At 41.1% G+C, this 25,298-nt stretch overlaps 1 protein-coding gene across 2 annotated transcripts in view; it reads right to left on the bottom strand.

The window, feature by feature from the left end:
- LOC126229555 (ATP-dependent RNA helicase p62-like) overlaps nt 1-25,298 on the bottom strand; it is a 56,339-nt gene that overhangs the window by 4,924 nt on the left and 26,117 nt on the right. For both annotated transcript variants that reach the window (XM_049942320.1, XM_049942319.1), the window contains exons 5-10: nt 20,232-20,343; nt 19,151-19,339; nt 18,886-19,065; nt 10,183-10,355; nt 9,777-9,887; nt 9,586-9,647 (exon numbers count right to left, since the gene is read on the bottom strand). In XM_049942320.1, the coding sequence (XP_049798277.1) occupies nt 9,586-9,647; nt 9,777-9,887; nt 10,183-10,355; nt 18,886-19,065; nt 19,151-19,339; nt 20,232-20,343 (827 nt within the window). The remainder of the gene's footprint in view (nt 1-9,585; nt 9,648-9,776; nt 9,888-10,182; nt 10,356-18,885; nt 19,066-19,150; nt 19,340-20,231; nt 20,344-25,298) is intronic.

The following is a 25,298-nucleotide window of genomic DNA, read 5'->3' as shown; positions in this document are numbered from 1 at the left end:
AGCTCCAAACAGCCACACCAGTGTTCCTTACCTAATTGTATTTCTCACTAATTGACATGCTGTGGTGCAGACTAAAAAAAATACCTATGTTCATTACAGAACGCAAAATTAATCTTATTTCCTCAAATTGTTTCTTCTTGGGGTGTGACCATGTATATTATTCCAAAACATTTTTTGTCAACATAATTTAATTGGATGATAAAAAATAATTCGCCAAGCAGCAACAGAAAACACATACTTTTATATCATCAGTGACCTAGTCACTAAAACAGTGAGGCAAAGCCTATGTTATTTTTAACATGGGAAGTATCTGCAACTAAAGAAAAGATTTAAGTAACTTACAGTAAAGAACCAGGTATCACCCTCAACAACCGCTGATTTTTGACAGCTGAATGCAGCATCATTTTCATACCACAAATCAAATGAAAAATCACCTAGCATAGCAACTAAAACATACAGTTTTAAACTGGACAAAAATGACAGCCTATGCAAATTGATTTCTACACTGGAGAGGATATGGTGGTTCTAAGAAGCTATGCAAATTCTCACCACCATGAAGCCAAATTAAGAGAATCTTATTCATTCATATTTGGAAAAAGATGACAGGTTTCAATGCTGCCGACTCCAAAGCACATTAATCATAAAATGATATACAACAATAGGCAACAAAATGTCTCCCAACAACAACTCTGAGTATGTGTGCACATTTGTAGGCAGACAGTTGTAGCCAATGTGTTGGCATGCCAGTTGCAGCAACATGCTTGTTTACACATTGCAAGATGACTACGGCAAGCAGTGCAATCTTGCCGTCACAGCAGTAAGATAGGGTTCTTCCATGACAAGCAAAGTAGTTTCTACATTGCCACACAACGAATTTGTCCTGAACGAAGCTGGAAGCAGTGCAACAACACAACAAATGGGCTGCTAGCCCATATAAATGAATATCAATTTTAAAAGAGGTATCAGCAGTCCACCACTGCCTACCATGAGGTAAGGGCTGGGTCAGGCCCCAGTGCAGTATGGGTCAGCAAGCAGCTGCCAGAAGTTTAAACCTCCATTGCCGCAGCATCTAGTACCAAATCATCATCCTTGGACATGGTGCCTCTCTAAAGGTGGGCTGCCTCCAGGCTAACTCCAGCAGCAGAAAGGTTCCTGCCCTTGAGGGCAGCACAGAGGCCAGGGTGGAACACCACCTCATCCTTCTGCATCGATACAGGTGCCCTGGCGCCACACACTGTCACTCGCGGAGAGATCTATTACTAGATGCTGTCATCCCTTGCAAGTACTCTGGCAGTCTTCCACACAACTGGCCCCCACACACAAGCGTGCTGTTCACAACTGGGCCACGCAACACTGAGCAACCTTGCAGTGCCAGCATTCCTTGACACTAACGTCATAGCCTTCTGGTCAACAGCCAGCCACCATCATACAAAATGTTCCATTCTCATCACATACTGAGATGGTACTTTGCTTCTGCACCATGTTGCTACAAGTAGTTGCACGGATTTTATTAAAATATTTGACTTTTGCTGTTTATCTGAGCTGGCACTGGCCTGTACCCTCTCCCCAACCCACCACTGCAATGAAGCCCTGCACAGAAACAATCCTTTACCCCAGGTCTACTTCAGTTGGTGACAAGTGGGACGTACAAAACCTACGACTGACATCTGTGGATGAAGATTACAATTACTGCAGGGTTGCAGTTTTGTCAAAATGCTATCGGCTGAGTGCAGTTTTTTGTGTGTGTTTTGTATCGCAGAGTACTGTGGATAGTCAATGGGTCTTCTGCCAAATATGTATATGAATTGTTACATTCAGCATGTGTCAACTAGCCACAAGTCTGTGTATATGTAAATAAGAATTAGTTTTGCACTATGGGTTATCAAGAGCAAGTGGTGTGGCTCATTGTGTAGGAGTATGTAAGGTATTGGCCATGTGTAGCTATCAGAAGTTGAATGCTGTCCAGGAGTACCAACAGTTTTCAGGGCATAAAGCAGTATGACCAGACAATCAGGTGGAGTAGTTAAGTTACGTGAGGCAACGAAAACTCCACATAGGAATAATGACATAGCAGGAAGAGAGAGGCTGTTACTTACCATAAAGATAACGTGCCTAGTTGCAGACTGGCACAATTAAAAGACATATAAAGATTTCAGCCACAGCCTTCATCAGAAAAACGCCCACGCACGCGCGCACGCACACGCACACGCACACCATTCATCCACACAAGGAAGCACACCTCACACACGACTGCCAACTCCAACAGCTCGGGCCAGAATGAAACTATCACATGGGATGATAGCACCAATCTGGAGAGATTGTGAAGAGGAAGTGGTAACAGTATATGGTTGGGGTGAGAGAGGATATTGTCTGGCAGGGTGTGCAGGGACTAGAATGTCAACACGTGCAGCATCTAGTTGTCGGACAGGATGTGGGGGAAAAACTGAGTCAAAAAAGGAGAGAATTGGGTAAAGATGGGCAGATGCTTTGGTGGAGGGTGACATACAAAGAGTGTAGGAGATGGGAATGGGGAGGAGGTGATAGGACACGAATGTAAGGGTAACTCCTATTTGTGTAGTTAAGAAAAACTGGTGGAGAAGGGGAGGATCCAGATGGCTCGGGTAGTGAATCAGCCATTGAAACGAAGTGTTATGTTCAGTTGCATATTGACAGGATGGTCTACTTTGCTTTGACCACAGTTTGGCAGTGGCTGTTCATCCTGGTGAACAGTTAGTTGGTAATCATGCCAATATAAGAAGCTGTGCAATGATTGCTGCAGAGCTTGTCTATGACATGGCTCCTTTCAGGCAACCTTGTCCTCAATGGGGCAGTATAAACCTGTGACGGGACTGGAATAGCAAATTATGGTCTGATAGATGGGTACGTCTTGCACCTGGGTCTTCCAAAAGCATATGATCCTTGTGGCAAATGGTTGGGATAGGGAGTGGCATAGGGATTGACTAAGATGACGATGATGATGACTGGGCAATGAACACCACTTTAGGAGGGGTGGGAAGGATCTTGGGTAGTATTTTCCTCATTTCAGATCACGATTATGGGTAATCAAAGTCCTGGTGAAGGCTGTGGTTCAGTTGCTCCATGCTCCAGTCCCGGGTGGTACTGGGTGATGAAGGGGCGGGGGGGGGGGGGGGGGCATTCTTTCATGCTGGTTCTTGTGGGTGGTGGGAGGATTAGGGTGTGAGGGAAAAATGGCGCAAGAGATCTGTTTGTGGACTACATCTAGGGGATAAATGTCTGTGTGAAGGCCTTTGCGTGACCCACTGTCACTGCAGATATGTGGGCCCCTGGGTAGCTAGGCTGTGTGGGAGGATTTTCTGGTAGGACAGGGATGACAGATGCCAAATTAAAGTACTGTTGGTGCCAAATTAAAGTACTGTTGGTGCCAAATTAAAGTACTGTTGGTGCCAAATTAAAGTACTGTTGGTGCCAAATGAAAGTACTGTTGGTGCCAAATGAAAGTACTGTTGGTGCCAAATGAAAGTACTGTTGGTGCCAAATGAAAGTACTGTTGGTGCCAAATTAAAGTACTGTTGGTGCCAAATGAAAGTACTGTTGGTGCCAAATGAAAGTACTGTTGGTGCCAAATGAAAGTACTGTTGGTGCCAAATGAAAGTACTGTTGGTGCCAAATGAAAGTACTGTTGGTGCCAAATGAAAGTACTGTTGGTGCCAAATGAAAGTACTGTTGGTGCCAAATGAAAGTACTGTTGGTGCCAAATGAAAGTACTGTTGGTGCCAAATGAAAGTACTGTTGGTGCCAAATGAAAGTACTGTTGGTGCCAAATGAAAGTACTGTTGGTGCCAAATGAAAGTACTGTTGGTGCCAAATGAAAGTACTGTTGGTGCCAAATGAAAGTACTGTTGGTGCCAAATGAAAGTACTGTTGGTGCCAAATGAAAGTACTGTTGGTGCCAAATGAAAGTACTGTTGGTGCCAAATGAAAGTACTGTTGGTGCCAAATGAAAGTACTGTTGGTGCCAAATGAAAGTACTGTTGGTGCCAAATGAAAGTACTGTTGGTGCCAAATGAAAGTACTGTTGGTGCCAAATGAAAGTACTGTTGGTGCCAAATGAAAGTACTGTTGGTGCCAAATGAAAGTACTGTTGGTGCCAAATGAAAGTACTGTTGGTGCCAAATGAAAGTACTGTTGGTGCCAAGTGCAAGTATTGTGTTGTTGCGAGTACTGGTGGATTTAATGTGGAGAGGGGTGGCTGAAAGCTTATGTGTAAGCACTTTAATTGTGCCGGTCACCAAATTAGTGTGTCGCCTTCACAGTAAGTAGCGCTCGCTCGCTTCTTCTGAAACAGTGGTTTATTGAGTTAATTAAGTGGGGTACTGAGGAAAACTAAAGTCAGTATCTTATGAAAAAGCACATCCCCTGTACAAAAAAAGTGTGATATCTTCACATATGTTGTTCCAAAACCCATAGCATTTCTCATTTCACCAGCTGTCAAAATTACTTTCTTTCTTGAAAAAGTCTGTAGTTATTGTGATAATACTGTAGATAATGAAGTTTTATATAACAACATGGTAAAATACTCTTCTTTATGTGCTATCATTTGCCAAAATCTCATTTCGATATCTAAAACCATTTATGAAATATGAGGAATGGTGTGGATATTTCGCTCTGGCTTTATCGCTGGCACAGCGCAATCACAAATCAGCGTGCTGCTTAAGACCAATTTTCTTGAGATTGGTCTCCCCAAGTCTAAAGAAAAATTCAATGTCTTAGCTAAAATTCACATGCAACAACATATTACATAACAGGCACCAAACGCAATTTTTCATTACACACTTTTCCGAATTTCGCACAGTGTCTTAATTTCACATAAATATCACAATAACTAGGACAATGAATGAAATAATGGGCGGCACATCATCATGAACCTGACAAAGCCATAAGTAAAGCAAAATGAATTTTTGTTACCAGGTAGTTTTCATAAAATTGTTTAAGAAAGATCGCAAAGTGTGAGCTTCAATTCTGTCATCGCTGACTTGCAAAAATGTGGAAAAACTCTTATCAGCCTAACCTTCTGAACAAACTAACTCATCCAGTGCTTTGGACGAAAACTGGACACTGTGCATCAGCCTCTGTATCCTGCCTGAGCTATGATTCTTTACAACCCTAAAAGTAAATGATGATGCTACTCAAAAGCTGTCTTAATTTTGCCACTCACGAGATTGTCCCACCAGTCATTGAATTTCCAACTAACTGCACTGATTATATTCACTAATTATATCACTGACTAAAAATATATTTTGTCAGGAACTACATAAGAGTAATTGTGGCAGAACTTAACCCTTTGAGTACTATGGGTTTCTGCCTGAAACAACAATTTTATTGATTTTTTTTAAGTTTTTCCAATGAAACCACCAATGCTATAACAAGACAGATGTCTCTAGCAGTACACTGAGGTACTATTTCCTCTTTTATTCATTGTTTACTAAAATATAGGCCCCAATTTAGTGAAAACTTTTAAAATTAAGATTTTTAGTATCACTGGGATTCAAAGGATTAAAATGTTCAAGACATTTTTTATGGTTAATGCATCAAAATTAACCACATATTCATGAAGAGCGATACCTCTAACACAACAATGGTGGTCCATTTGCCAACTCTGCTCAACTGAGCATTTCCTTTATATTACAGGACATCGATAATTTAGTAAACTGTAGGACCTATTTATCCTGAATGAACCAGAATGCTTAAAACCCATTATTGTGCCATTTCCTTTTGGCTGAGAATGGTGACACTTTTCTTCTACCACCGTTGACCTGAGAAACTCGGGGGTCCTTCCATGTCAAGTGGTCTAGATATTTCCACATGAATGTGTGTGTTTACCAATGATAACTGAAAACAGGCACACAAAGTCTTACGAACACCAATTCAATATCTGCAGAGATATAGTTATTTGTTTGACCCCACAGCACATCTTCCAACAGTGTATCCTTTTAGCTTTAAGCAACTTTGAAATAACACGTTTCCTGCAATTTTTTTCTAGAAGGAAACATAACTAGGTGATCTTTTGAAACCTTTTGCTCTTTCAAGTTAATTTCCCAAGTGATTTCCATAAGGAAAATTTGAAGCGAAGTGGGTCACAAAAATAGCCACTTGAAAAATGAAAAGTTTAGCTTCCTGTATCTCCGGAAGTGTGAAACTAACTTTAACCTTTGCATAAAACAACTTAACCAATGGCGTTAGAATATAAAATTTCATCGTACCTCTTTCTAGAGCACAATTGATATTTGTATAAATGCCACAAATTGCTAATCTTAGCCCATTTTTACAAAAAATGTATTTTCTGCAAACTCTTATACACCATCTTCATCTTCATTAGAAAGACAGTGTTCCACAACACCTGAAACGTAAGTTTGGTTTTGCAATGCGAGCATATAACACCCTGAAGAGCAGTACAAAGTGGAGGTGTAGTGAACGTGTGCCCATATTCCGCTGGTGCTCAAATCATACTTTAATTGTTATTGCTCTCTGCGGAAGGTAATACCAAAAGTCCTGATGAATTGAAGGTGAGTCACAAAAAATACATACATAAATAACGCACTTGACAACGATAAAAAATTCTCGAAACACATTTAGCTCAGCTTACACTAGCAACATTTAAGCAAGACAAAGTGTCAACTAGCGTTCGATGTGGCCATTCGCCAAAACAAGCTAAATATGGTTTGACAAAGATGTCACGATGATCACAACAATCACAAAACTGCATTTGAGCAAAAGAGCGTTTGGAAATAGTTGTGAGTGGTCACGATACCTTCATTCGAACAAACCTAGTTACTCCCATCAGCCACCACACCACGTAGAGCTTGGCAGCAGTGGGAGACACGGCACAAATTGTGAAGCTTTTACTCATTCAAATCCACTGAATAGAGTGCCCTGGTGTCAAGAAACTTAACCACTTAATATTTGTAAACACTACAGGACGGCCAAAATTATGCCAGCATCATATCTTCTCCACAAACATTTTTTCGTAATGAGGGAAAATTATAAATATGTTGACGCAAAATCAGAGGCAAATTAACATTGTGGGCATAAGAAATTTGATGGGACCGATTCCAGCTGGACAAATTTTGACTTTTTTCTGTTATGGGAAGTGCTTCAAACCACAAGCTGTTTCAGTGTCAACTGTTCACACTCGTCATAATGTGAGGATAGGGATTTGAAGCATTTTTATAAATTCTCCTAGTGACTCTGAAACAGAGCTGCTCCTGACAGAAAGGTTGAAGAGGAAATAAGAGGAATGAAGTAAAGAGACTGACAAGGTTTAGGAAATTGGGATGTTATGAAAGCCACCCAGAACCCCATGTCGTCCGAGACAGTGGACAGGATGAGAAGAAAGCCTGACTGTTGGGGGACTGCAATGGATGAGAGGTGAAAAGTTAGGAGTGTAAAGGTGGAGAGTAATAAGAAAGACAAATTACTGATAACACACTGTGCAAGTTAAAAGAAGAAAGCTAAGTGGATTATACATGGTAGACATGTGAGGTGACACCTTGTGCGCACGTGTGTGTGGGGGGGTGGGGGTGGGGGGTTGGGGGGGGGGGCAAAAAAGAGCACTATCCTTTTCATTGGATTCTTTATGCCCTTTATAAAAATCTTTCTATAATGAAACTGCTGGAAACCTTCCCAGTTTTCAAGTTCACTTGCTGTTCAAAATTACTTCTGATTTAACTTTCTCCAGCCACTACTAAACAGTACACCATAAAATATCTTAAGATATGAGTACTAGCAGAATAAAGGCCTATTTTTCACTGCACTTTAACTGTCTTTCTTTACACCTCATGCAAAACAAAATCTAGTTTTTTGGTAGTTCAGAATATGGTCAAATTGGTTAGAAGTTAGCAGAAAATGTTTTGTGAATGAACTACAACACCTATTTTTTGGTGTATTTACAAAATCAACTTTGAGCCCTAGATGCAAAAGTTCTAGAAAGGAGCAGAAGAATGGAACTTTATATTCCAAGATCTTGCCTTGACAAGTTATTACATGCAATGTTTCAGGTTAGTTGTTTGACTGGCTACTTCAAATTATCTACATGAAAACTCCTCATGACATCTCAATCTACTTAAAGAGACTGCAAAAGTTGTACGAGATAGCCTAGTTTGTTTCTTTCAATCAAATACTGACAGAGATCTCTCAGGGATTGCCAAAAAACTCGGGGGCGAAAAAAATAAATCTTTACTAATGTTTACTGGGAACACATGCAGACAAAATTGCATCAAAATCCACAATTTTACCACTTGGCATGAATTCGCTTCTTTGCATTTATTGTTAAATTGCTTTTTGATGCTAACACCCTACGGACCAGCACTTACAATATTCAGTCAACATCCAGGATATCAACAAAACTTTCATTTACAAGATGACAACATTTGTAACACACAATCTTCACTTTTGTGCAGTAACACTAGAAATTTGCCTACTTGGAAAGTTTCAACTACACCAACCTGTACTGTCCACGTAACTCATGTGCACCTGAGTATTTACACTGCATCTAATGGCATTATTTGAATGTTTCTTGGTTTAATATAGTTTTTAACATTTAATTTTCCTATGACAGAATGCATTGTATCTCTCACTGTACCATTCTCAGAATTCTCTTAAAACAATTTATCCTCAAAATGTTTGGTTTCACCAACTTCCTCAAAAATTTGCATCAAAGATGAAAGAACAGAACTATTTCACCTAATGTAACAATGCTTATAAAATTTGTATTCCTATTCACCAATTTAGCACCCACCATAATACTGTACACTGGAATTTCTGAAGTTCCACAATATGTCAAGAATAACCAATTGTAAGTACAGGGTGAGTTAATTTACCAAGAACTTACAGAATCAGTTGATGTGTCATTTTGTAGCAAAGAACCTTAAGTTTCACTTGAAAGTGTAATTTTGGCTTGATATGACAATTAGTGACGCGGAAAACATCCCACTGGTAATCAATTTCTTCCCACACTCGCTGCAGCAAATTGGGCGTAATTTGTGCAACAGGAGCACACATTTAATTTTTCAGGTCAGCTAAACTGATGAGGAGGAACACACACATGGTCTTTGATGTGACACCAGAGAAAGAAATGCAGTTGTCAAGTCTGGGCAGTAAGAGAAATCCAGGTGATTGGCCCTTCACGGCATTATTGAAGAAATTTCGAACTTCCGTGAATAATTTGCAGATAGCAAATCACCCCATTCATGGTATCTTCATCAACCTGTTTTCAAGAGATACAAAATACTGGAAGCACACTGCACAAGAGTGAAAGTAGCTATTTTTAACTGTGTACTACTCTGATACACTTGGTGGTGGAATTGTGTACTGATGCCCTGCATGAATCAAACTATGTTGTATGCTAAAGATTCTGGAAGTTCTCAATTTCTATATCATTCCAAAGTTACGAGTCTTTTTTATTCACCCTGTATGTGAACTCAAGATTGTATTAGCACAAGTGTCACACTAATACCAAATACAGTTCCGAAACTTTTGTATCAACTTGTACACCCTCATGCATTCACTTATGTTTTCAAAGTCAAAACAATGCACTGGTGAAATTACCTTTTAAAATGTAGTCTCTTTCTTGTTGTGACTTATCCCCATGCATGCAAACAGCTTCAAACCTGGAAAAAACAGCATGCTGGAATTTTATTTTTTTTCATGTCTTACTTAAGAATCTTAAAAGCAGCTGCAAATATAACAGTGGAGACTGAACTACTATTCTAATTAACAAAACAACCCAAAACACATACCCATATTTTCTTATATTGTATGCTATGTTTTCTGCTTTCTTTTTTGTCGACACGAATATTATGGTTTTGTTCTCACTTTCATTAGAAATTTCTTGTAAGATACGGCACAACCTGTGAAGAGGAAACCATTTAGTTCTGTTCATTAATGTGCACATCCATCTACTTCAGACTGTCATTACAGCAACACTAGATAGTTTTTCCATTAACTAGACTGTTGTGTTACTTAACTAGACTGTTGTGTTACATCACATGTATATGTAGGAAGTACACAAAAATAATACCAAACACTAAAACAGTTATTTCATGTAACTGACAATGTACAAGAAAACCTATGACAAGATATTTTAGTTTTCGTAACAATGCAACATTCCTCCAACTACCAACAGTTAAGATAACATAAACTTACTTATTTTCCTTCTCATGTTCTTGACAAACATCCACTATCTGTTCAATATTATGATTTGCACAAAGTTCAAGAGATCCTACGTTGATCTGAATGTAGTCTTTTAGGAAATCTTCTGCCATTTTCCGCACCTCTTTAGGCCACGTTGCTGACCACATGAGGGTCTGGCGATCAGGCTGAATTAAAAAGAGAGAAAAAAAATCCAATTAGTTTCACGAAACTATTGTGCAATGACTTCACACACATGAAACTACACATAAGGCCCCAAATCACAGGGCTGCAGTTAAGGAATTCAGAAATAGTAAATGCTTTTCCAGTATTTTGGGACTTCTATCAAAAACTTTATATTGTGATCCCATAGGGATCAATTCATGTGAAATCAACTTATGGTCTGCTTCTTGTTCTGATGTTTTGTGAACTGGTGGTTTTGATGGTGGTGACTGCAGCTGTAATGGTAGTGGTGGTGGTGGTGGTGGTGGTGGTGGTGGTAGTAGTGTAGTAGTAGTAGTAGTAGTAGTAAAATGGAACCTCGTGTAATGAGCATAATTCATTCCAGAATCTTACTCTTAGCACGAAACACTCATTAAGTGAAACAATTTATCCCGCATAAGTTAATGTAATACGATAATGCGTACCATGCAGAAAAAGTACTAAGTTTTATGTTATTCATGCCATTTATTCACAGAAAATTATAGACACCATATTATGTAATTTATTATTCGTAATACACAAGTTTCTTTAATAAGCTGTCTGTAGTAATTTGTTTCTGCCGACACTTCAACACTTGGCAAAAATGTGACAGCATTATCATCAAATAAATTTGTATCTTGTGTAACCACTGTTTTTTTTTTTGGGTTGATTTCAGCATTTCGCTTACAGCACCAGAAGATTGCTGCTTTGCTATTACAGCATCACCACCACCACCACCACCACCACAAGAACTCCTCTCTACAACTTCCTGCTGTGAAACACGCCAACTCCATATGCTCTTCAGTGGTCATTTCTTGGCTGCGATCTTCCACAAGCTCATCAATACCATTGTTATCCACTTCTAGTCCCATGCTCTTGGCCAACGACAATCTCATTAACAACAGGCTTCACAGATACTGACTCAAATGCCTCACAGTCAAGTTTGACAACACACTGCGGCCAAGGTTCTTCCAAGCAGAAGTGAGAGGTCTGTTGCTATCCCCTTCCCATGCTTTTTCCATCATCTTGACACAGGAAACAATGCTGAAGTGATATTTCCAAAACTCTCAGAGAGTGAGATTCGTAGCTTCAGCAAACTCAAAGCAAAGCTCTTAGACTGCTTCAGTATATGGCATATCAAGTTAGAAATGATCTGCTGGTCCATAGGCTGGAGTAACGCAATTCTACAACAAAGTGGCCTTGTAAGCTTTGAGTCTGAGGAGTGTCATCCATAACAAGCAAAACAAGGAGTGACAGATTCATCTCAACCAAGTATTTTTTCCACATAGGGAACAAACACTTCACTGATCCAATCACGAAAAAGATCATGTGTCACCCAAGCCCTGTTGTTGGACCTTCACATCACATTTAACCTGCTCTTCTGGATTTTACACTTCTTGAAGGCTCATGAATTTCTGAATGGTAAACAAGCAGCAGTTTAGATTTTCAAATTGCCACATTGGCACAGAATAGCATTGTCAGACAGACTTCCGTTGGGTTGTGACTGGGCAATGCACTTTCCTCTAATGTTATTAAGGCAAACTTTGGCATCTTCTTCCAGATAAGACCTGTCTCGCTACAATCGAAAACCTGCTGTGGAAGATAATCTAGAGAACCTACAAGCAACTTGAAGTTGCTGATGATCTCTGCTGCCTTTTTGTCAAGAGCTGGCTGCTTCGGAACATGTCAACACTGTGGATGCCGGTTCTTCCCAAACCACCCACTGCTTCACTTAAACACTTCAACCACTGATAATCCTGGCGTCTTCTTAACGAGGTTGGAGAAAATCATTCTCGCCCTCTCACAAATGATGTTCTTGTTAATAGTGTTGCCTTGCAATTTCTTTTCATTTATCCATGTCAGGAGCAACCTTTCGACATCATCCAGAATATTGAACTGTTGTTTAGATACACTTGTCTCTTCCTTTTCAAGCATCTGTTTCCTTAACCTTGTCGTTCTTGAGGATAATGCAAATAGCTGACGTAGACCGACTGTGTGTGTGTGTGTGTGTGTGTGTGTGTGTGTGTGTGTGTGTGTTATCAAATGCTCACACCATGTTACCGGTTTTCAATGATTTTTCTGTTTCATTTCTAAGGTCATTTTCTTTCTCATATAGTCATCTTGTGGCTTTATTTTTGGGACATTTCTAGGAAAGTTATTAAAATTTGCACACAAAAAAACTACATGAACAAGTTTAGAAAAAATGTTTCATGACAAGCTGCACTAAGATCATTGCTGAAAGAGTGCTAACCCCACACTGCAGTATATACTGAAGACATTGTTCATATACTGTTGCTGACAATAAAGGTGTCCATATTGTTAAAAATTTCCCCTGCTGTGCACCAATGGCTGGTGACGTAACACTAAATCATCGTCACTTTTTATGTGAAACATCACTCATTAATCAAGTTACTTTTTTAACAATTTGTTTTTCACTTTAAGCAAGGTTCCAATGTATCTGGCTGGCTTGTAGACCTTGAATTTGAATAGTTTTACAGGGATCCTAAAGTTCCTGGAATCATTTTTTTTTAGTTGGCAACACTGGCAGGCAGGGAAAGTTTGTGGAGAATATAAGCTTCAAAAAGAGACAAATGTTAGTCAGCCGTGGGCAGTTGTTGAGGCAGAGTCACGTTCTTTGCAGAGGTATCTACTACACCCTCATAGGGACCGATGACCTCAGCAGTTTGGTCCCATAGTAACTTACCACCACTACACCCTCACTGAACAAAAATTGGACCAGTTTTTGGAGCAACATTATGCAGTCTAGTTGTGTGTGAAACTGGGGGGAATGGGGTGGAGATGCCTGAAATGCTTTGAAAGGCCTACTGTAACAGGGCGATGAAACAAAGCCCAACTTTCATGTGGCACAAGACATTCCACTCAGTATACCCATCAACATCACAGATGACTTGGTGCAAGAAGTGCATCAATTGTGGACAAGGACTGGTGATTAAATGTTCAGATAATTGCAGTGTACTGTTGGATACCCAAAAGCATCTTTCACCGCATTTTAACCGAAGATTTTCAGATGAGTGAAGTTGGCATGAAATTGGTGCCAAAAGTCCTGATGAGTGAGGTGAAGGAGCAGCTTTTGTTGAAGTACCAGGAATTGCACAACTATGAAACACATCCAGAATTTTTAGACAGAATGACCACATGGTACAAGACATGGATTCCCAAGCACGATCTCTAAACAAAGTGACAGAGCAACAAGTGGTGCACCAAGGAGTGCCCTCACCCAAAAAATGCACGGACGAACAAATTGTGGGGTTGGGTTCTTTTGGGAAGGAGACCAGACAGCGAGGCCATCGGTCTCAGCAGATTAGGGAAGGATGGGGAAGGAAGTTGGCCGTGCCCTTTCAAAGGAACCATCCCAGCATTTGCCTGGAGCGATTTAGGGAAATCACACAAAACCTAAATCAGGATGGCCGGACGCGGGATTGAACCGTCGTCCTCCCGAATGAGAGTCTAGTGTCTAACCACTGCGCCACCTCACTCAGTAACAAATTGTGAATAAATGCAATGCTCATCGTGTTTTTTGGCAGAAATGATGGTTCACAGTGCATTCATGCAACAAAGGACAAACAGTCAACAGCGAATTTTATAGAGAGGTGCTCAAACGGTTGCTCAACAGGGTTCAACATGTCTAGAAAGAAATTCATGACAATTCGATCACACACCATGACAATACATCAAGCCGCACCACACTGTCTCCGAGCTGCTGGTCAAGACTGGTGTGGCAACAATACCCCAGCCACCATACAGTCCTGATCTGGTACGAACAAGCTCCTTTTTGTTCCCAAGGATCAAAAGAACCCCGAAAGGAACTCTGCATGGGATGCTGGAGGCAGTAACAGCAGCTGTGACAACTGCACTGAAGGAGAACCAACTTCCAGGGTGCCTTCAAATGTTTGGGTGAAGCACTGGAATTTGTGCATCGGAGCAAAGGGAGAATACTTTGAAAAGTTCAGAAAAGATTGTAAACTGATAGAGTAAGATTTTTACAAAATTCATTCTAGGAACTTTCAGGACAGACCCTATTCACAGTTTTTCCTAAGCTTTAAAAATGTATTAATTATATTCATAAAACGAATATTTTCCAAATAAAAATTTTATTAGACTGTGCGTATGGGTGTGGGTGCGCGGGTATCAAACTTCAGAATTGTATTCCAGTGTGAACATATTAAATAATATTTTAATGGTAACCACAGCAACCAGCATGTAGGTTGTATAACAGGACTTTACTATCAAGCTTTCATAGAAAACTTGATAGCACCAACCAAATGAGCTCACGAAATCATTAATTCTTTATTTGCTGAAATTTAAGGCATTAAATTATTAGAATTATATAGGAACAGACACAGATTAACATATTGCTGCTATTCACACTGAAGCATCATTTTAGGAATGCACATTCAAATACAGAGAGATGTAAACAGGCATAATATGGCACTGCAGTTTGCAACACATATATAAGACAATTAAGTGTCTGGCACAGTTGTTACATTGGCTACAATGGCAGGTTATCAAGATTTTAGCGAGTTTGAACGTAGTGTTATGGTCAGCGCACAAGCAATGAAACACAGCACCTCCAAGGTAGCGATGGAGTGGATAATTTTCCATACGACCATTTCACAAGTGTACACTGAATATCAGGAATCTGGTAAAGCATCCAATTTCCAACATCACTGCAGGTGGAAAGAGAGCCTGCAAGAACAGAATCAATGACGACTGAATAGGACCATTCAACATGACATAAGTGCAACCCTTCTGCAAATTACTGCAAAATTCAATGCTGGGCCATCAACAAGTGTTAGCATGCGAACCATTCTACAAAACATCATCAATATGGGCTTTCTGAGCCGAAGGCCCACTTATGTACCCTTGATGACTGCACAACTCAAAGCTTTCCACTTTGCCTGGGCACATCAACGACATTGGACCATTGATGACTGGAAACATGCCTGGTCGGACGAGCCATTTCAAACTGTATCAAAACCACACACATACACACGCAAGAAACATGTAGAGGAGTTCAAAACAGAGAGCAGATTACCATGGCTGGCTGACCATGAGAATAAAAAGGAGAAGCCAGCCACTCTGCAACACATTAAAACCTCCACCCTAAAAGCACTAGGGTGGAGGACACAAGAGGGACATAGGACATGCACTAAAACATAGATCAAATGATAAAACCCACCCTTACGAAAAAAAAAAAAAAAAAAAAAAAACATAAAACTAAAGCCGCTGCTGAGTCATTGTTGCCCAATAAAGAAAGGTAGGGTGTTGGGAAAGCCAAAAGTCCACCGCCGAGCGGCTAAAAGTGGGCAGTACAGTAAGTGGACGACGGTCATTTCTGAGCCAGAGCAACACCGAGGTGGGTCCTGACTACGGAGAAGGCAACCATGTGTTAGCCCCATGTGGGCCAAGGCCGAGCCGGCAGAGGACAACTGATTCCCTGTGATAGGACCACATGGAAGACTTCCACACATTCGTAGTCTCCTTAATGACACGCAGTTTGTTGTGTGTATTGAGGCTATGCCATGCGGTCTCCCAAAGCCGCTAAACCTTTCAGTGTAGTACTGAATGCAGGTCAGTTGCAGAAAAGCCGATCTCCATGAGCGGTTTCCATGTAGCTTGTTTGGCCAGCCTGTCAGCAAGTTTGTTGCCTGGGATTCCAACATGTCCTGGAATCCACACAAACACCACCGAACGACAGAACTGTTCCAGGGCATAGATTGAGTCCTCAATGGATGCTACCAAAGTACGGCGAGGGTAGCACTGGTCGATAGCTTGTAGGCTGCTCAAGGAACAAATGAACAGGAGAAATGACTCACCAGGCCATGAGCGCAAGTGCTACTGAGCACGAGATATGGCCACCAGCTCTGCAGTGGAAACACTGCAGCCATATGGCAAGGAGTGCTGTACAATATGTCCTCCATGAACTTATGTAAAGCCTATGTTACCATCAGGCACCGAGCCGTCTGTGTAAACCACCTCATGGCCCCAGTACATGTCGAGAATTGAGATGAAGTGATAGAGAGCCGCAGGATTAACGAAGTCCTTAGGGCCATGAGAAAGGCCCAGAAGAATCTGTGGCCTAGGTGTTCACCATGGAGGTGTACATGAATGGACCTCAAGGAGAGGTGGTAACGGGCCGCCGATGGGGGAGATGAACCGCTGTGGTTGGGAAAAGGAGACGGTGATTCGGATGCGCAGGAGAACTACGAACGTGTGCAACGTAACTGGTAAGTAATTGTGCACGCCTAACCTTCAATGGAGGGACTCCTGCCTCCATCAGGACACTGATCACTGGATTTGTCCTGAAAGTTCCTGTCACTAGGCAAATGCCACAGTGGTGCACTGGGTCAAGTAGAAATCACACTGAGGGCACCACGGAACTGTAAACCAGACTCCCATAGTCCAGCTGGGATTGAACAAGGGCCCTGTAGGGCTGTAGCAGTGTAGAGTGATGTTTCCCAGTTTGTGTTGCTCAGTCCAACGGAGGGCATTGACGTGCTGCCAGCACTTCTGCTTAAGCTGATGAAGGTGAGGAAGCCACATCAATCGGGCATCAAAAACCAGTCCTACAAACGGACATGTCTCCCTACAAATCGATATGTCTCCACTAGAGTGAGTGGATCATCAATTTCCGACTTCCCTACCTTGGCTAGTGAGCATGGCGCCACTACACAAGGGGTTACGCACGTTAAAATCTGCCAAAAGTAAGAAAGGTTTATGGGAGTTGATAAATCTGTGCAGCCAATACGTTTGGGGGGGAGGGGTACTGCACCATCTGGAGGAAGAATATACATTGCAGACAGTTATTTCCTGCATCGTCCTTATCCTGACAGCCACAGCTTCAAGATAGGTTTCAAGGGTCATAGGTTCACTACATAGTTCAGGACAGATAAAAACTCCACCTGACACACTACTATAGTCACTACGGTTCCCCAGTAATATCGCTTATAGCCACAGAGGGCAAGGGTCCACATTGTCGGGAACCATGTTTCCTGGAGAGCAATGCAGAAAGCAGGTGTAAAGCTTAACAGTTGCCGTAGCTCAGCCAAGTGGGGGAAAAAACCGCCGCAATTCCACTGTAGAATTATGTGATCGTGATACTGGGAAGCCATGAAACACTCAATGAGGCAGTCTACACCTCAATCACCTGCTACCAGCACATGAATACCTGTCCGATCAACATCCATTGTGTCGGAGGGCCAGCAAGATCTACGTCCTCAGCGGACACCATAATCTCCACCTCATCCTCAGACACAAGAGCTTGTCGGTGGTGGTGGTCGTGTGGGTGCCATCGCAGTGCTTATGTTCTTGGGGGTCTTTCTTTTTAAGTTTTCTCTCGCTGCTCCTTATGTTTGTCGGGCTGGGAGGGCTCCACTCATTCAGTCTCAGGGACTGAGGAGGACAGTGAATTTCTACGACCAGCTACCTGTGGTTGCTTCAGTCACGCCACTGAAAGGAGTGACCCAAGGGATCCCTTCCTGGCAAGAGAAGCCGAAGAAGACTTGTGCTCCTCCGGCTGTGAAGTGGAGACTGACATCCCCATGGTTTGGGGGAGGGGGGCATTGCTCCTGAAGTAGGTTGTGGTGCAGGAGCAGCAGGGAGGAAAGTGCCCCCCCCCCCCCCTACTCCTTGGCAAATGTGGGGAATTAACAGCGCAGGCATCAGCAGAGCGATCCCTGCGTGGTCAGGGGTCTACAACCAACAGGGTACATGGCAGCCCCACAAGGATTGGCTACCATGGTGGATATCAGGCGCAAACGAGCTAGGAAGTCCATTATTGTTGACAGCGTAGAAAGTAATACTGCACAGAGGATGAAGGAAAACACACCCAGGAGGGTGACCTCGCCCAACACCTGGAGAATGAGCGGAAGTGCAAATTCACATTGATGACAGATGTGAGAGGTCTCAGTGCATGATGGACACTATGCACCATGTAAGGTGCCCTTCCCCAATTGGCTCGCTCTTGGGGAAAATTTTGAAAAATGGAGGTCAAACCTTGCAGGGGACAATCACGAAGGCCGAAATGTGAGAGACTCCTTTTAGTCTCTTCTTACGACAGGCAGGAATACCTCGGGCTTATTGTAACCCCCGAACCCGCAGGCTGACCACAGTAATCTGCGATTTGTTAGCCAACAAAGTTAGATGTAACAGTTAGAAAGAAACCACACTATCAAAATGGGACATGCAAACAATATTGCTCAACTAATTCTGTGGAAAATCACTCTCTTCTCAATTTTGTACAAGTAAGTAGTGCAGGAAATAATAATCATTAACGATCACAAAAGGAAGTTACCCCAAATTAACAGTAACAGCTGAAAGAAATTTGACAGTTCAAACATATACAACGAACACAACAAAATGTATATATCGCCAGTGAAATTTCCTGTGGTTACTCCTTTGGTGATAATTGTGTATACAATCTATTAAAAAGTCAACAAATTTTTTCTAGTTTTAAATCCTTAGGGAAAATATAAAATTTATTATTTAGTGCATTACCCTGATTTGCTGAACAATCTTGCGAATCTGCGGCTCAAATCCCATATCCAGCATTCTATCTGCCTCATCAAGAACAAGGTATGTGCAACGTCTGAGGTTTGTAGTCCCACGTTCGAGGAAGTCAATCAAACGACCAGGGGTCGCAATTGCAATTTCAACACCACGTTGAAGAGCACGTTCCTGATTGGGGGAAAAATACATCAAAACATTTTACAACTAAATTTTACAGGATATGTGAAAATCTCTTAGGCATAAAAGGTCTTACCTGTGGATATTTTGGAGCACCGCCAAAAATGCAAGCATTCCTTATGAAAGCACTGCTACCAAAATTTGATGCAACAGTTTGAATCTGTTGGGCTAGTTCTCTGGTTGGTGCTAGAATAAGAGCAATGGGACCATCTCCACGTGCTAGTTGTTCTTGATTACTTATGTGTATAACAGCTGGAAGGATGTACTGTAAAGAAATATATTATAGTTGACAGATTGTAATAGAACTAGTTCTAGTTTTAACAACAACAACCTGTAATTACACATGTAAAAATTATACTGAGGTAACATTATGCAGAACATGCAAGGGAAAGAACACAACTGAAACTAAATATCTAAGGCATATTTAAGTCGTAAAATGTGTTGCAAATGAGGGTAAGCAAAATGACAACAACTAATCACCCCCGCATATAAGTTGTGAGGCAGAGAGTGAAAATCTGCATTTGTGCATTCTGACTGCTCTTGAGAAATAATGGGTTAGTATTTTAAATCTGGACAGGGAAAAAGACTGAAAGAGCAGAGGTGGCCTAGTGAGCTACTATCATTATGGCTATTTGTTTCATAATATGGAGATGCTTTAACAGTCCCAAAGGGAAATAGAGAGGCCATTGATTGTATGCAATTCTATTATTTGGAATGTGATAGTCCCTCATTGAAATATAACAGGACAAATGATATATGCACCCCACCTGTATATTCAAGAACAGACAGCATTTGTCAGCTGCACTGTTCTGAGGACTCATCACGGCTCTCCGACTTTGAACTGACTTAAGAATCTAAATCTGAGACCTTAAGTTCTGTGATCAAGATAATAAAACAGATGGGCACATGCAGAGAGTCACCTTCCACTCTATGCTCAATACGAGAATGTAACAGGGCGCAAAGTCACTAATATTAGCACATTTTACACTTCACAGTTACAGTACAGTGACTTGCAAGGAGTATGTTTGTACAATCAACAAGATTTATTCTGTTCAATTTTAACTTAAAAAAAAAAAATAAATAAATAAATATCATTCAACACCTCACAAGCTACCTTCAACTAATATTTATACCACATTTTGAGAATCTGTACTTACTGCCAACGTCTTTCCTGAACCAGTTCTTGCAATTCCTACCATGTTCTTCCCACTCATTGCGATTGGCCATCCTTGAGCTTGAATAGCTGTAGGTTCAGAGAAATTCTGCATCCTAAAACAAAGTATATGAATCAACAGAGAAATGCTTAAAATTTTAAATGATTATAAATAACATACTTTCACAAGGATGATTTTCTTCGCTATTCAACCAAGCATATCAACATTATTAAGTCTAACTAGTCTTTGGTATTCTGTGACACTGCATCAACGTGTTCCCTCTTGTCTGTATTGTTTATTGTCCACATTTCACCCCCACAAAAGGCTATGCTCCAGACAAATACTGTCAGAAAAGTCTTCCTATGACTTAAAACATAAAATATTCCTCTTTTCACAAACTTTTCTTGCTTGCTAATTTCAATCTTTTTTACAGTTAAACACCTACTACTTTCAGGGTCATTTCCTAATTCAATGCTCTCTACACTACCTAATTCAGTTCAATTACATACAATCATCCTTTTAGTTCCATTGATGAACATCATACAAACTTTTCAAGGCACTAGCCATTCCATGTATCTGACAGCAGACAAAGTCCTTTCTCGCCTGACAGAATTTACACAGCACTTAAGTAATGCATGTACACATTAGTTTTGTGCTTGCAGTTATCCATTTTCAATTGCATTTTTAGACATCTGTAATTTTTTATCTGCTTCAACTGGTATGTTTTCATATTGTCTACTTTTCCATCTATTAAATTTAAGTTTCCCATCACTAGTAAATTTTTTGCTTCCCTTTTCATTTCCAAATATCTGAAATGTAAACGTTTTATTCCTTATACTAAGTCAATTCAGAATGACTCATTTTCATCTGATGTGGTAGCATTATATCATGTTTATTTTCCACCATAATAGATTCTGGACTGTAGCACTTTTTAGGGCACATAGTCCACATAACAAGATGTGTACTTCCAACACATTTCCAGCTCTGTGGGTGTTTGTAAAGGAATGTACATTTATTCTTCCTCCGTTTGGATGAAAACCATAGCAGCATACATTATGAGAAACATCTGATGGGGAGCAATGACAACAGTAACAATTTATAACTGACAAAGCACCATCTTAGTTTGAACATTGGAAGTGTTTTATGTAACTCTTTCCCACTGTACATGGTACAACCTGCCTTCCTCTGACCTCTGAACTTGACAAGCCAGTTCTCTGGCATCCTTATAGCCACATTAAGCATCAATTAATAAAGACAAATGTTCATAGCTATGAAAGTTCGGGTGTGAATGTTCTTTCTAGATGGTCATTTGTTATGGCTTGAAAATTTCACATTTGCATTCAAAAGTTTATTCCGACTCAAATTAACACATAAGTGCTATTTCTTAGCAAATTATATCCAGATGAACTACTGGGTGGTTATAATTAAACTATGTTCCAAGTGCAGCAATGCAGGCTGTATACATTGCAGGAAGCTCAAACATCCCTGATATCTTCATTACTGAAGCTCTATGAGCTCGCGGAGTATGAGTGGGGTGGGGAGGGGGAGGGGGAGGGGGAGGAGGAGGAGGAGGAGGAGGAGATGAAAATATGGTGTTGTCACCTGCCAGTGTGGTATGGGTGCAGGAAAATGGGAGAAATGATCAAACATGATAATAGTGGTTCTGGCACATTTATTAGTATACTGTCACAACACCTGTTCAATATGAGCTCCTCTCTCAGCGACATGCTGCATCTGTCAGGGCACAGTAGCCAGTTGTTTGGAGCATAGCCTGTGTAATCAGAGCAATGTCATAATATGTCATCCTTCAGATCAAGAACAGTCTGGATCATCACTGATAGGCATGATCCTTTAGTTAGCCTCACAACCAGAAGTGACAATTTAGGTTGGGCGATCTGGAAGGTTTCATCTCAAAATTGCCTATGAGATGATAAAATTACCAAAGGTTTCTCAAAGCAAGTCTTTCATCTTGCAACCAACACGTGGTGCCACCTAATCTTGCGTGAAAATGTGGACACAGTCATGTCCTTGCAAAGCTATGATCACATGTTAATCAAAGAGGTCCTTATAACACAGAGATGTCACTGTACAAATAACAGGCCTCCGAACTGTTATCTTCTCTAAGATGGACTGACAATGAAGGCATTTGTGGAGCCTATCTCGGGGCTTCATTTGGTGCATATTTTGAATCTTCTGCACTGCAAAACCTTTGGATCTGTTGACCACAAGAGAGAATTCTTGTGACAACTCTACCACCGTCTGCACAATTTGAGGCATGTGCTGCATCATCTCTGCTGAAACTACAGCAACTTAAACTGCCCTCTCACTGCTGCCCCATCTAATTCACTTTTTTTAAATTTTATTTAGCCCCTTTATTGACTCGGGGTCTCTTTGCAGCTGTTTCTGTGGGCAATATTCCCCACAAAAGAGCTCTGCTATTGACACCATTCTGATAAAACAAATTTACCAGTAGGCAAGGTCTTTCTTCTCAATACTCACTGCATTTTGCACAGACAACTTCAACCTTTATAAGTGTTTACAAACCAAGAGTCACTTTTCACACACACACACACACACACACACACACACAGCCAAGTGACAAACAAAGGACTACCGCCAAAACACGAAACATTCGACATTGATTGATTGTGTATGGGACCAAGGTCATCAGTCTGACGATTCCAAAAAGGGTTGCATAAGTGTGTTCTAAAAATGAATGGATTCAGCCAGGAGTCAAATTATAAAAGAATAATGATCATTAAACACACACAGTATAATCATAAAAGGTGACACCAAATCTATAAACTGGAAAATGGGGAGGTGGTCATGGGGTCACAGACCATGAAGACTGCAGAAGGAATCCCAATCACAACCATCTTGCCCCCTGCTCCAAGCCCAAAGGAGAACCTTTTATCTGGAAATAAAAACTACGTTCATGGAGGAAACCGAGGACCAGGGCAACCATCTGTGGATCGTCCACTAATATTAAATTTAAAGAAGCAGGAAGACTATACTTAGCACGAAGGGTCGAAAGAAGGGGACATGCCACCAATATGTGATATATCGTCAGTCTGGCACCACAACAACATTGTGGTGGGGGCAGGACATTACATAGGAGGAAACAATGGGCGAGCCAGGTATGGCGAATGTGTAAATGACATAGAACAGTTGACCCTCCTGAGAGGGGCGGAAAGAAGTGCCGCAGACTGCAGTAGACTGCTTGATTGTGTGGAGTTTCTTACTAAGAGCATTAGAGCTCCAGACTGCATTCCACTGTTAGGCAAAGAGAGATTTGACGTAGATCCACATATCTGCAGCTGGAACCGTGGAAGGAAAAGGAGGGTGAGTATCTGCATCTCTAGCCAAACAGTTAGCCAATTCATTCCCTGGGATTCCCACATGACTCAGGACCCAGAGAAAGATGACAGAACAGGCAGCATGCTCAAGGGCAGAGATAAGGTTGTGGGGCGGCAGGTGAGAAAAAAAATGTCGCTTATATAAATATATTTGAATGTAGAATGTAGAAACACTGCATTTCCCGGCCAATGCACCATATGTGGGGCGGCGGATAGCATTAATTGTTATATAAAAGTTTGAATGTTGAAACACTTCCCGGCCGATTATCCATATGTGGGGCGGCAGGTGGAATAATGTTGTTTAGAAGGTAGCCGCTGGGCTAGTAATGCACCACTTTAAGTTACCTAATAAATCATAGCTTCTCTTGCTGATGGCCGATGAAGCTCTTAATTTAAATGTGCATTCAGCACACAGGTAAGTATTGATAATAAAATTTTGACGTGGCTAAGTTAAATATTTTGGGCGAGAGAATTAATTTAATTACACTGCACGCAGAAGACGAGCTCTGAACTGGCCCTTTGGAGATACGCTATCGCTATAGTTTTATAGGTATTCAAATGAAACTTCTCACATCTTCATAGTTATAGCGGATCTCCAACCCACTTACATATAAACATCCTAGCCTTATTTATTAGCCTACTTAATCTATCTTACTTCCTTAAGTTTTAAGACAAAAACCAGAAAATATTGAATTTCAACTAAAATCTTAAATTGTGAGATCCAGAGTACTGTTTTTATTAAATTTTTATGAAAAAGGAATCTAATTATAAATTTTGAAGTCTCTAGCTCTTTTCTGTTGCGCCAATGATTTTTACAGAAAAACTTCCAAATTTCGAAAATGGCTAAAGTTATCGAACTGATATTCAACACATATTAATTTAGTATTACTCCTGACATGCTAGAAACATTTTGGTTATTTATTTGATTTTTAAAGTATTGCGCAACATTTATGACGTCAGAGCTAGTTACAGCAGACTGGCTGGCACACAATGGAATGACATGTGAATTTACTACAGCGTGAGTAGGCTGCTTCCCTACAAGGTCATGGATGGCAGAGACCAAGGGGTAACGAGAGTAGCATCGATTGATAGCCTGAAGGCTGCTCACACGGAGTCAGAACAAATTAAAACACTATGGAGGGACGCGTGAGGAACAAAAAGGAGGGCCCTGTAAATGGCTAGAAGCTCTGCTGTAAATACACTACATGATCCTGGCAACAAATGGTGCTCGAATCTGGTAGGAGACGTGAAAGCATATCCCACCTTATAAGTAGTCTTAGAACAATCAGTGTAAAAGACGGCGGCGCACTGGAACTCTGCAAGGATGACACATACAAGACGCCAGTAAACCATAGGAGCAACAGAGACCTTAGGACCCTGCAAAAGAGCAGTCCTAATCCGTGGTCTAGGGACCATCCAAGTGGGGTTACAGGAGGAAAGACACGGGGTGCAGTCCAGTGAGTGCAGATGGAGATCCCAGCAAGGGGTAGCTAGACCCATGCCAACCTGCAATCCCACGCGCGGGTGGGTGGGTGGGTGGGTGTTAGGAGGGAGACATCCCTCATTGGCGAAGAGCACAGGGTATAGAAACATTCGACATTCTGACTTTGCAGTACCATATTTCATTTGGTGGCAGAAAGTGCAACTGTTATTATTTCTTCAAGATACTTCACTAACCCATCAATGAACATACCTATGATGTTTCAGTGTCCTA

Source organism: Schistocerca nitens, unplaced genomic scaffold, assembly GCF_023898315.1.
Source record: "Schistocerca nitens isolate TAMUIC-IGC-003100 unplaced genomic scaffold, iqSchNite1.1 HiC_scaffold_375, whole genome shotgun sequence".
Classification (NCBI taxonomy): Eukaryota; Metazoa; Arthropoda; class Insecta; order Orthoptera; family Acrididae; genus Schistocerca; species Schistocerca nitens.
Note: the sequence above shows the minus strand (reverse complement) of the source record. Positions and strands in the feature narration are given on the sequence as shown.